Source organism: Cricetulus griseus, chromosome X, assembly GCF_003668045.3.
Source record: "Cricetulus griseus strain 17A/GY chromosome X, alternate assembly CriGri-PICRH-1.0, whole genome shotgun sequence".
Taxonomy (NCBI): Eukaryota; Metazoa; Chordata; class Mammalia; order Rodentia; family Cricetidae; genus Cricetulus; species Cricetulus griseus.
In genome coordinates this window covers 68,582,600-68,595,841 of record NC_048604.1, presented here as the reverse complement: position 1 = coordinate 68,595,841, position 13,242 = coordinate 68,582,600, and the positions used below count along the sequence as shown (strand labels likewise).

The 13,242-nt window shown below is 44.1% G+C and overlaps 1 protein-coding gene across 1 annotated transcript; it reads left to right on the top strand.

Annotated features, from left to right (window-relative positions):
- The first annotated feature begins 5,506 nt into the window (after positions 1–5,506).
- On the top strand, positions 5,507–13,242 carry LOC103163020 (protein TsetseEP-like). Its single transcript, XM_027431802.2, has 4 exons — positions 5,507–6,988; positions 7,467–7,497; positions 10,866–10,948; positions 11,754–13,242. Exons 1-4 carry the CDS (start codon positions 6,949–6,951, stop codon positions 12,875–12,877), a joined length of 1,278 nt encoding a protein of 425 aa, XP_027287603.1. The 5' UTR covers positions 5,507–6,948; the 3' UTR covers positions 12,878–13,242.

Here is a 13,242-nt window from a genome sequence, read left to right as displayed (position 1 = left end):
CGGCACACCCCCTTGGAGAGGCCTGAGTGGGTAGAGGAATGAATGTTTCTGTGCTGGGGAATTAGCTGGTAAACTGAGGTTGAGTCAGGTACACGAAATTGGGGTGTCATGCTGAGGCGAGAGAATTGCGGACCAAGGCCACTGTACTGGTAGAAGGGGTGGGTGTCGAAGTCTCTGGAAGCTTCTAGAAGCAGGTTCGTCACGCCAGCTTGGTTTTCTAGAAGTTTCCACTAAACTGAGGACGGTGGGCGGGGCACGGAGAGGAGCAGACTCTCTTTGGAAGGTTGGACAACCCTGGCTGCACAGCCAATGGGAAGTTGAGAAAGCAGAGTGGGGCGTGACTGGGGTGGAGGGCGGGGCAACTTGCGAGAACAGGAGGAGAGGGGAAGTCTCGGGCGAGAGTTGGAGCAGGGCTGGCGAGAGTTGGAGCAGGGGCGGAAGTGGCTGGCGGGAGCACTGACAGGGCTGCTTTGGGGAGGGAAAGCAGGGGACGGAAGTGGCTGAGGCACTGGGGGGCGGGGCGGAGTGGCTGGGCAGACAAGGCGGTGGGGCACCTGGCAAGAGCGGGAGAAAGGGGCGGGTCGGAGTGGCTAGCGAGAACGGGAGCAGAAGGCAAGGCTGGGGGGCGGGCAGACAGGGGCGGGGCGCCTGCCAAGAGCGGGAGAAAGGAGCGGGGCAGAGTGGCTGGGCATAATAGGGCGGGGCGCTTGGCAGGAACGGGAGAAAGGGGCGGGGCAGAGTGGCTGGCGGGAGCAGAAGGCGGGGCCGAGTCACTGGGCAGACAAAGGGGCGGGGTGGAGTGGTGAGAGCGGGAGAAAAGTGTGGGGTGGAGTGGCTGGGCAGACGGGGCGGGGCGCCTGGCAAGAGCAGGAGAAACGGGCGGGACGGAGTGGCTGGTGCACTAGGAAGCAGGGTGGCTGGCGAGAGGGTGGTGAGGGCAGAATAGCTGGCGCGGGTGGGAGGGGACCGGGAGGCAGAGGGGGAGAGGAAGTGACTGGGGAGAGTAGAAGGCGGGAGGCTGGCGAGAGCTGGAGCAGAAGGCGGGGAGGGGAGTGACTGGGGGGGCAGGATGGCTGGTGAGAGGGTGCTGACGGCGGGGCCGAGTGGCTGGGGGGTACTAGGGCGTGGGGCGGCTGGCTAGACTGAGCTGAGGGCAGGATGGCTGGGGGGGGACCAGGGGGCAGAGGGAGGGAGGAAGTGGATAGGGGGAGTAGGGGACTGGGTGGAGTGTCTGGTGAGGTGTTGCTGAAGGCAGGGCTGAGTTGCTGGGGGACTGGGGGGTAGGGTGGGGCAGAGGGAGGGAGGAAGTGGCTGAGGGGAGTAGGGGATGGGGTCGAGTGGCTGGGGGGCAGGGTGACCCTGCTGTCTTCTGTGGTGAGGTTCACTACGCTGGACCAGACCAGAATGAGGACTAAGAAGCCAACCCTGAGCCGGCCAGCCAACGCCACAGGGAAAATTCACTGAGAGTGTGAGGCCATGAGAGCAGCTTATGGGAGAATAGGGGTTGAGCAATTAATAATTACAAGACTACCGTGTTGAAATAAAAGTAGGTTAAATTGATGTTTTTTTTTCTTTATACCTCATTAACGTGTCACTTGAAAGTGGATTAAGGGGCTATATACATGGTGGTTCACAATTGTCTGTAGCTCCAGTTGGGCAAAACACCAATGCATATAAAAATAATTAAAAAGATGTCTTGCTCGGTGCTGGTGTGCACACCTTTAATCTCATCACTGAGGAGGCAGAGGTAGACAGATCTATCGAATGTGATGTTAGCCTGGCCTTCAAGACCGCCAAGGCTCGCAGAGGAAACCGACTCAAAAACAGAAACATTTTAATTCAGTATTGTGTACGTGTGTATTTTCATGGTGGAGCTTAGGACAATTCTATAGAGTTGGTGCTATCCTATCTCTCCATGTGTTCGGGGTTTTGGAGTCAGTTTGCCTTTAGTTCTGAGTCATCTCATCTGTCCAGCTATTTTTTTTAATACTTAGTCTCATTTGGTTATTCAGATTATGTCTCCAACTCCTGGTTCAAGCTGTCCTCAGAGACAAAGGCTCTCTAATAAATATATTTATTTTACATTGTGTTCACAGTTGCCCCTCCCTCTGTTTATTGCTGGGGTGGTGGTAGCCCACAATTTTAATCCTAGCACAGAGAAACTGTGTCTATAAAACAACCAATAAATAAATAAATGCACTCTCTTCTCTCTCACAGAGATCTGCCTGGTCTGCCTTGCAAGCACTGCTGGGACATATTTTTTCTCTTTTTGAGGCAAAGACTTGCTCTGTAGCCCAGGGTGGCTTTGAACCTGGGATCTTTCTACCTTTTCCTCCTGAGTACTGAGGTTGCAGGTCTGAGTTACCATGCCCTATTAATCTTATTTGGGGGGGGGGAGGGAGGTTTCACTGTATAGCCCTGGCTGTCCTGGAACTCACTCTGCAGACCAGGCTGGTCTTGAACTCACTGCCTCTGCCTCCTGAGGACTGAGTTTAAGATGCGGGCCACCATTACCTGGCCTCAGTTAATCTTTTCAGAACATTACATTTATTTATTTTTGTGTAGACATGCATGTGTAATAGTGGATGTATGGAGAACAGAGGATAGGCAATTTGCAGGAATCCTTTATGTAGATCCCTGGGTTCAAATTCAGGTTAAGTTTGGTGGTAAGCAAGCACCACTGCTGGGCCATTTCACCTGCCTGAACTTGGTTAGTCTTCGATGTAAATTGTAAAGAAATAATCTTAGGGTCTAGAATTCCAGACTCCTACATATCTCTGTTAGTGGCCAGAAGCTCATAATTCCCTGATGCGTATAATACATTGAGCATACATAATTTATAGGAAGTCACTCTGATGAAATTCATGCCTGTTATATGATTTCCACTCCATTATTGATACTGCTGGCCCCAGAGAGACCCAGGCAAAATGATTTTCATCATGATTTAAATATTATTTAATAGTATTTAAATAGTATTTAAAATAGCTGTGACTCTCGGGAGGCAGAGGCAGGTGGATCTCTGTGAGTTTGAGACCAGCCTGGTCTACAAGAGCTAGTTGCAGGGCAGCCTCCAAAGCCACAGAGAAACCCTGTCTCAGAAACAAACAAACAAAAAACAAAACAACAAAAAAACTGTGTCTCTTCAGCATTCCCTCTCACTTGAAAATACTGCACTATGTCCATCCCTCACAGACAAGTCTGTGGGTGTGAAATATGGAGGGAGGTAAATCCAAAGAAAGTTTAGTTCAAGTTAAAAAGGATATTTGGAAGGAATGGCGGCAGGAAGATGGGTCAGCAGACAATTTGAGAATAATGGAACCATTTGGAAAGAAACATATTAGAACATATTCAAAGCCCCAGGTTTAATTGCTAGCATTAGAAAAACAAAGCAACCCAAAAACGTTGGGATTGGGGAGAAGGTTTATTCCAGAATTTCTGCTCAGTTGGAGTTTACACACATACTCTTGCAAGCAACCCTAACTAAATACAATGCCCTCGCAAAGGCATGGAAGTAGGAGGGGAAGAAGGATTCTGTGTGAGGAAGGACATCAGAGGATAATGGCAGGGAATATTGTCTAAGTGCATTACATTTCTGTGTATGAAATTGTGAAAAGAAAGTTGGAATTCAGCCGGGCAGTGGTGGCACACACCTTTAATCCCAGCACTCGGGAGGCAGAGGCAGGCAGATCTCTGTGAGTTCAAGATCAGCCTGGTCTACAAGAGCTTGTTCCAGGACAGCCTCCAAAGCCACAGAGAAACACTGTCTGGAAAAACCAAAAAAAAAACCTTGGAATTCTTACTTGATTTACTCCTTAATGTCAAAATAAGTTTCACACAGTTGTTAAGAAACAAAAAACCAAAACCCCTAAAATTTAAAAGTAATGGATAGGTGTGATGTAATTCCCAGCACTGGGAAGGCTATGCTGATGGGAAGCTTATTAAAGTATTTGAAGCCAGCCTGGCTTACACAGAGAGTTCCAGGCCAGCCTGAGCTACAGTGTGAGACCTTGTTTTTAAAAAAGTAAAGATAGGTGAATTTTGCATTATATATTGTAATAGGCTGTTTTCCTTAATTTACAAAAAAACTTTTAAAATATTTTTTAAATATTTATTTATTATGTATACAGTGTTCTGTCTGCATGTATCCCTGCAGGTCAGAAGAGGGCACCAGATCTCATTACAGATGGTTGTGAGTCACCATATGCTTGCTGGGAATTGAACTCAGGACCTCTGGAAGAGCAGCCAGTGCTCTTAACCTCTGAGCCATCTCTCTAGCCCTAAATATTTTTTATGTGAGTCTCACTATATAGCACAGGTTGACCTCAAATGTATAGTGATCCTTCTGCTGGGATTACAGAACTATACTATACCACCATGATTAATTTTCTAATAAATGAACAAAATAAAATTAAATGGCTATATATCTCAGAGTGGTACAGTTAGAAAAGGAGTTTGGTAATATCCAGTATTGGCAAATGTGTAAGGAAGTAGGCAGTTTCATAGAACTGAATAGAATATAAACTGTGAACTTTTTAGAGGATTGTCCAGCAGTTCCAGTATTTTAAATATCTATACTTCTACCCAATTTTTGGTACAGGATCTCACTGTGTGGTCCTGACTGTCCTGAAACTCTTAGGCCTCAACACAGATCTCCAACTGCCCTTTCCTCCTGATTTCCAGGATTAATGATGAAGGGCCACAGTACCTCACATTAAGTACTCACAATCTTTCTCAGCAATTCCACTACTAGTACTATTTCTTAAACTCAAAAAGCTATCTTATTTCATTTCTTACTTTAAAAAAATATATTTGTATTTCTGGGGCAGTGTTTGACTGGGTATCCCTGGCTGGCCTGAAACTCACTATGAAGACTAGACTGACCACAAACTCACAAAAATCTACTTGCTTCTGCCTCTGAGTGCTGGGAATAAAGGCCAAACTTGTTTCTTTCTTTTTTGTGATGGTCTCTGTATAGTCTGGCTGTCCTGGAACTTAGTACTTAACTTCCATCACACTGGCCTCAAACTGAGCTCTTCCCTCAGCCTCCTGAGTGCTAAGATTCAGGGTGCTTGCCACTACACCAGGCATACCTCTAGCATTTGAAGAATTGAAGATCTTGGTTTCTGAAGTGAGAGGTACAAAGATTCACTTGGAGAAAATGAGTACTCTAGTAGAAAATGAGTAGAATCTAGGAGGCAAAAATCCTTTCAGGGATTTTGGGTTGCTAAGGGTACTTGCAACTTTTCCAGAGCTAGATTCCCAGAACCCATATTGGGTAGCTCATAACAACTTTAACTCCAGCCCAAGGGAATCCAACATGCTCTTTGAGCTGTGGCATATGTACACACAGAGACATACACATAAATAAAAATTTAAAAACATTAGCTGGGCGGTGGTGGTGGTGGCACATGCCTTTAATCCCAGCACTTGGGAGGCAGAGGCAGGCTGACTCCAGCAGTTCAAGACCAGCCTGGTCTACAAGAGCTAGTTCCAGGACAGGCTCAAAAGCTACACAGTGAAACCCTGTCTCAAAAAACCGGAAAAAAATGAAAACAACCTTTTAAGCCTTGAACTTTTGTGGTGAAGAGTAGAAGATCATGACAAAGGTGGGGGAATCACTGTCTTTTTTTTTTTTTAAGAATTTAAAAAATTTTAATCACTTTTTTAAAAAATCACTTTAAAAAATTTTTAGAGTCTCATTCCATAACTAAAAATAGCCTGGAACTCTCAGTTTATCTAAGGCTGGCCTGGAACTTGTGGCAATCATCCTCGTTAGCTTCCCAAGTATTAAGACTATATACATGAGCCACCTGATTTTAGAACCACTCCTTGATACTTATTCATGCATAAGTGATTGTATTGACCAAAATTAAACACATAATACTTCCAAGTCCTAGTGTTGCTTGCCATTTAGGGTAGCAGATTGAAACATGTATGTATGTAATTATAGTGGATTGTGATTAAAAATGTGTTTAAAAATGTAATGAGCAGAAGTGATGGTACTGGGGCTGGAGAAGTGGCTCAGAGGTTAAGAACTGATGGTACCGTAGCGGTAGAGAAGAGAGAGGACAGCTATTTTCTGTCTTACTTTTTACAGTAGCCCTATGAAAGATACAGTACTTTTATAACTACTGCTCAAGAGCATGTTTTGTGGAAGTCTAGGTGAGCCAGCTTTCAGCAGATTGTTATTAGCATAGTTGGAGAGGTCTGACTGAGTTAATATCTCACTGTTCAGTTCTGAAACATCTCCATATTTTTGAAATCTGTGCACATTGTACATTTATTTGAATGCAGTTGTGTGTTTAATCTTTTAAAGATGTGCATATAGGGACTTGAGTGATGGCATAGCAGTTAAAAGTGCCTGTTGCTTTTTCAGGAATCCCAAATTTGGTTACCAGAACTCATGTTGGGTGGCTCACAACCACCTGTAACTCTAGCTCTAGAGGGTTCTGATATCTCTGGTTGCTACAGGCACTTGTAGTCACATATATAGGCAGACAGATACAACTAAAAAATCTTTTAAAAGAGAAGTACATAAGGGGACTGGGATCTAACTCAGTAGAGTGTTTGCCTAGCATGCATGAAACTCTGGGTTCAGTTACTAATATTGCATAAAGTTGAGCATGGCAGGCATACTACTGTAATTCCAGTCCTCAAGAAGGGGAGGCAGGAGGATAGATACTTCAAGGTCTTGTTCCATTACATGGGGTTTAAAGCCAGCTCAGGGTCTAATGTAATACATTATTATTATTTTGGTTTTGAGATAAGGTTTTGCTATCAAGACCAGCCTGGACACACGTAAGCTCTTAAAGCATCTTCTGACCTTGCATTTCCGAAGTTGCTTGTTGTCAGCATTTATTGGAGAGTTTTGATATTTTATGGCCTGTGTTGTTGGTAGCTCTCACTTTAAAAGCCTCTTTCTCCCCCTCCCCCCAGTTTATTCTTACCATGGATTCAAGCAGCATCAGTGATGAAGACTGTGAAGCCTGTAAGTAGAGCTCTCTTTCAACAGTAATGCAATCAAGCATCTTTGTAGAATTGACTGAAATGAGATTTGGGACACTTGGCTTGATCTGGTCCTAGGTTTGCCCCCTCTAGTGTTCTCTCTGGTTTGCTGAAATGAAGTTTATTTCCCTGCTGTCAAGAGCAGATCTTCATGTTTTCTTTATGTGTTGTTTATCCCCTTTTTGGTTCCTGATGAGTCTTCTTTCATTTCCTCTCAGTCTTTCTTGGAGGTTATAAATTCTTTTCTCTCTTCCGTCTTCCTCCCTCTCTTCCTTTCTTTGATTTTCTTTCCATTGTTGAACATAGAACCCAAAGTGGCTAGGCAGTGTTCTACTATGCCCACAGTTTTAGGGAAATGTAAATTTTACTAGCTCTAGTTTATAAACTGGTTTTCAGGAGTAAAAGACATGAGATACTAGGTTTTATCATGCTTCCTAATGCTTTTTCTTTCCTTTATTTAGATATGTCTGAATTGCTGGAGAAAAGGTCCAGGTAAGGAGAATTGGTGAAACTTGACCTTTGGGGAAAAAAAAGTAAACACCTGATGTTCTGGGTAAGGAGATTCAAGAGTAAATGTCACATTTTCTCCGAGAACAAACAAACACTACACGTTATTGACAGGGTCACTATGGTTGTTTGACTTCATAACCAGTTTTAAACTGTGTGATTCTTGCCTTGGGCCATTGTTTAACTGTTCAGCTGTTGCATTTATTTATTTATTTACTTACTTACTTACTTACTTACTTACTTACTTATAGGTTTTGGCTTTTTTTCTTTTGAGACAGGATCTCACTGTGTAGCCCTGGCTTTCCAGGAACTCTATATAGACTAGGCTGGCCTCTAACTCATAGAGATCTGCCTGCTTCTGCCTCCTGATGGCTGGGATTAAAGACATGCACCACCATACTTGGCTAGTTTTTGGCCTTTTGAGACAGGGTCTCACTATGAAGCTCTGGCTGATCCAAACTCACTATATAGATAAGATTGGCTTTGAACTTGTGGCCTCTGCTTCTTAAGTGCCAGCATTATAGGTATGCACCATTATACTCAGTTAGTTTTTCAAAATGTCTTTGAACTGTGATTTTTTTAGTCTCCATCAGTCAAAAAGTAGATGTTTTGGCTGATCTTGTCTTCTATGATCCAGTCTACATCCTGCCTCTAGGTGAATATGCTGAATATACTGTGATTATATTGATGCCCAATTCAAATAGCTCATCATATAAAAATCAAGTTGTTTAGCCTAGCATTTATACCCTTCAGTGATCTGGCCCAGTAAGTTGTGGGAAAAGAAGATCTGCCTCCCGAGTACTGGAATTGAAGGTGTGTGCCATCAAACCCAGCCTAAAAGAAAGATTCTTTAAGGCTAGAGCAGTAAATAGGATAGATAGCAAAGGCTCATCAACTTTACAGTTTAAAAGAGATGATGCATGGTAGAAATAGATTAGTCTTAGTATTTATAGTGGATACAGGAAAATATAGTAAGTATTTGGAGTGTTTTTCTTTCATCATAAAAGTGTTTCATGTCCAGGAGATGGATCACTGGCTTAAGGTACTTGCCACATAAGCTTGGTGACTTTGAGTTTGATCACCAGAATCCATGTAAAGGTGAAAGGAGAGAATTGACTTCACAAAGTTGTCCTCCACATGTGTTCTGTGGCACATGCACATTCTCACACACTATATCCCTTCCGCCACAATAATTTTTTAAAAGTATATCATACAGGGGGTTCATGAGTATAATCCTAGCCCTTGGAAGGTTGAGGTAGAATTTCTGTGAGTTCCAGTGTATCTTGGGCTAAAGAGTGTGTGCTAGCTAGTTTTATGTCAGCTTGACACAGGCTAGAATCATTTGAGAGGAAGGAACCTCAATTGAGAAAATGCCTCCATAAGATTGGGCAGCAGGAAAGCCTGTAGGGCACCAATTTCTGTCTTATTTAGGATTACTATTACTGTGATGAAACCCAAAGCAACTTGGGGGAGAAAGGATTATTTGTCTTAAACTTCCACATCACCATTCATCACTGGAAGAAGTCAGGAAAGACACTCAGGCCCAACCCATTGTGTGTGGTGCCACCCTGTGCTGGTGGTCCTGAGTTCTATAAGACAGCAGGCTGAGAAAGCCACGGGGAACAAGCCAGTAAGCAGCTCCCCTCCATGGCCTCTGCATCAGCTCCTGCCTCCATGTTCCTGTCCATTTGAGTGTCTTTCATCACAGTAATAATAATCCTAAATAAGACAGAAATTGGTGCCAGGAGAGAGGGCATTGGTGTTGAAAGGTGTGATTTGTGAGGTTCCACAGGGAAGATTAGAAATCACTTAAAGACTCTATTCGGGCTGTTGCATAGTTTAAGAATCTGTGGTTCTGGTCATCTGGGGCTGTAGAATTGGTTGTGATTAACAAAAAACTAGAACCACTAAAGTGAAACTTTTCTTTGTTGGGATAATTGATGCTGGACAGTTAGAGCTGAGAAATTATCAGTGATTAAGAAGAGAGTACCCAGGCTGGAGAGATGGCTCAGCCGTTAAAGGCTAGGCTCACAACCAAAAATATAAGAAGAGAGTACCATCATTGAGGTGAAATCTTCTGTGAAGTGTTTTCTCAAAATTAGCACACAGAAGTGGTGTTCCAAAGGTGGCCAAGGTTGTACCTTGTGCTGGCAGTAAAACCTGGGTAGTGTAAGAGTCACTCGGGTGGTACTGGTTGTGAAGTCATGGAGAGCAGCTGAGACTTGGCACTGTGTGGAAGGGCTGAAGTCCCCAAAAAGAGCCCAGGAGAGGCTATTGGTGAAAGTACAGCCCAGCTGCAGCAAGAGACCTCAGCATTTTGGAGATGCCAGTACCATGGAACAACCATCAAGAACAGCAGCAGGCAGCCTTGGAGTGGAGCCATCCTGATCTTAGGAGACAATCTGTGTGAGCTATAGTGGGTGGAGCCAAGAAGTGGCCCTTTGGAGGAGCTAGAAGATCATGACTGGATCCCAGACATTACTGAATTCTTTTATGTTTTTACTTTTTTTTTTTTTCCGAGACCGGGTTTCTCTGTATTGCTTTGGAGGTTGTCCTGGAACTTGCTCTGTAGACCAGGCTGGACTCAAATTCACAGAGATCTGCCTGCCTCTGCCTCCCGAGTGCTGGGATTAAAGGAAGAGATTGGATATTTTAAAAAGGCTGAATTTTTTAAGTGTTTGGAAATTCAAAGACTGGGACTTTTAAATTTTGTAATGTTTATATTGTAATGTTTATTAATATGTGATCTCGATGAATAAGAAAGGAAAGGTTAGCTGGGTGGTAGTGACACACACCTTTAATCCCAGCACTCAGGAGGCAGAAGCAGGTGATCTCTTGTGAGTTTGAGGCCAACCTGGTTTATAAAGCTGCACAGAAACCCTGTCTCAAAAAATCAAAAAAAAAAAAATAAAGAAAAAAGAAAGGAAAGGTTATAGCTTAACAGCTATATGTTTGGGTCAAGTTACAAGAGGTCAGGTTGAGAACCTTTCCTCTATGGCTATCAACTCTTACACAAATTCATCTGAAAGTTGATGAAGAATGATAAGCTCCCCAATGAGTTTTTCCCTGCCCCTAGAACTATTTAAGTACTTACACTCTGATAAGGTCCAGTTTACTCTTAGTAGCTGACAGATGCCTCCTTTGGGTAGGTTGTAAGAAAATGGAAAAGTGTATAGAGAAATTAGGAATAATTGAAAGGTTGTAGTTCCAATGAAGCGGAACAGAGTTGGTGTAGGAAACAACCATAACTTAACAAGTAATCCTGCTTATTGTAGAAAATATGGAAAATGCCCTGAAGGGAAGAATATTGTGCTCATATTTTTCTTTTTGTTTTTTTCCACCTTATTACTTAGCTGTGTGGTGATCAAGTCAGACTCTGATTCTGATTCTCCCTCTAAGGAAAAGAGAGCTAAGATCTGTGAAATGAGCAGTGAAGGCAAGTATCATTTTCACTTAGAGAAATAGCTGAGCTCTGAAGCCTTGTCACATGTGGCAGTTTTAGGATCTGACTTTGCACACTTTTAGTTTATGATGACTTCATAGCCAGTGCCACCATTTCTTTTTCTATCATGTGCTGGATATCAGTATGACTGGGTTCCCACTCCTTGTTTCATAATACAGTTGCAGCTCTTCTTGCTGCCTAAGACATGGGTAGAGTTCTGTCTGCCTAGACTCTGCTCCTCCCTCTTCCTCTCTTTCCATTCTTTATAAGTAAGCATGGCAAGGAAGAGGCGAGGGTAAGAGGCATGGCTCAGCTTTCTTTCCAGCTTGGTGGAGATTGGGGTTGGGGGAGGTGACAACTACTATCTACTCTATTGTATAAGGTAGAGAGCATCAAAAGTCCAGGCAGGCCATAATGACTAGATAAAGAAGTTTTCTAAGCTAGAGAACTTTAACTTGATATAAATTAAATACAACTTTATTGATGCAATTGCCCTTGTTTTGCTATGGACCACAAGGCAGCAGGTTTGTGTTTGGGAACAACTGAGCAAGTACCTCATGTTATTTAGACAATGTGATTTTAAAGTGGGCATAATATTTTCATTGCTAGTTTATCTGTCATTGCTCTTAGTAAAATACAAAATAGAAGGGAAACAATCTACAACCATGATATTAACTGTGATTCAGAATGTCCAATCTCTCAACCAGTTTCAGTTTAATTTGTGCTCAATAACCTGCTGATGTCTGTATGTAGAAAGTAGGTAGAAGGAGTGTATTCATAGATGTCTCTTGAATTTCAGATGAGTCTTCTGACGAGTCTTCTAACAAATCTAACAAATCTTCTGACAAGTCTTCTGACAAGTCTTCTAACAAGTCTTCTATCGAGTCCTCTGACGAGTCTTCTAACACTGAGGGCTCCAGTGTTCAGAAGACTTCAGTAATTGTTATCGATGACGAAGATGATGACAATCCCCATTTGAGGGATGCTGAGAAGAAAAGAGATGATTCCAGTGTTGAGTGCCAAATGCCTGTGCATGAAAAAGAGGTAGTTGAATGTATTGAATCTGAGCCTTCATCTGATGTTTGTGAAATATGGGATCTTGTTGAAAGTTCTGAACAACCACTACTGGAGCCCGAGCAGGAGCCCGAACCCGAATGGGAACCTGACCTGGAGCCCCAGTGGGAGTCTGAGCCAGAAACCGAGCCTGAGCCAGAGCCTGAGCCTGAGCCTGAGCCTGAGCCCCAGTGGGAGTCCCAGCCAGAAACCAAGCCTGAGCCAGAGCCAGAGCCTGAGCCTGAGCCTGAGCCCCAGGGGGAGTCCCAGCCAGAAACCGAGCCAGAGCCTGAGCCTGAGCCGGAGCCCCAGTGGGAGTCTGAGCCAGAGCCGGAGCCGGAGCCCCAGTGGGAGTCTGAGCCAGAAACCGAGCCAGAGCCAGAGCCTGAAACGGAGCCCCAGTGGGAGCCGAAGCCAGAAACCAAGCCCAAGCCAGAAGCCCAGCCAGATCCTAAGCTGGAACCCGAGTCTGAACCTATGCCAGAACCCGAGCCTGAGCCAGAGCCCCAGCGGAAGTCCGAGCCTGAGCCAGATCAGGAGCCTGAGCAGGAGCCCGAGCCAGTGCTCGAGCCGGAGCTGGAACCAGAGCTTGAGCAAAATGTTACAGCCAAAGAGGCAAAGGAGAAAAAGGCTGCAGCTCTGCTGGCACAACAAAGAAGAAAGAGAAAAAACAGATTCATATGTATGGCACCTCCTAAGTCACGTAGGAAACGTCATCGGTCCATCTCCCAGGATGAGCCCAGCCTGTCAAGTGCCTCTGCAGAGCGTAGTTCTCCTGATGAGCCCACATTATCAGATCAACCTGCTGATCCTGCTGCATGCCTGCCATTAAAGAAACCCAGAGGCAAACGTTCACGCCCACTCAAGTAAAAAGGATCTTTCTGCAAGTGGGGGTGGGGGCTCCCATGTCCATCTTATGCTCCAATATATTAGCATTTACTGTTCAGTTCCCCTGGAGTGCTTTTTCCCTGATTTTCCTGTCCCAATATCTAGGGTCGTCATTCTCAATTGGCCATGACTCTGGCCAATTGTCAATTTCTCCATGCAGCCATAAGTTAGAGTGACTCCTCCCTCCTAGTTTCACAGTTTTAGAGTTTTTCTCAAATGTTGTAACGTCTTGCTGAATTTGTTCCATCAGTAGTCTGTTCGTAAGAGGACTCTTAATGATTTATTGTCTTGAGGGTCTAGCCTCATGAGTGGGATGTAACATGTTTAATAAATGTTAAATAAAATGA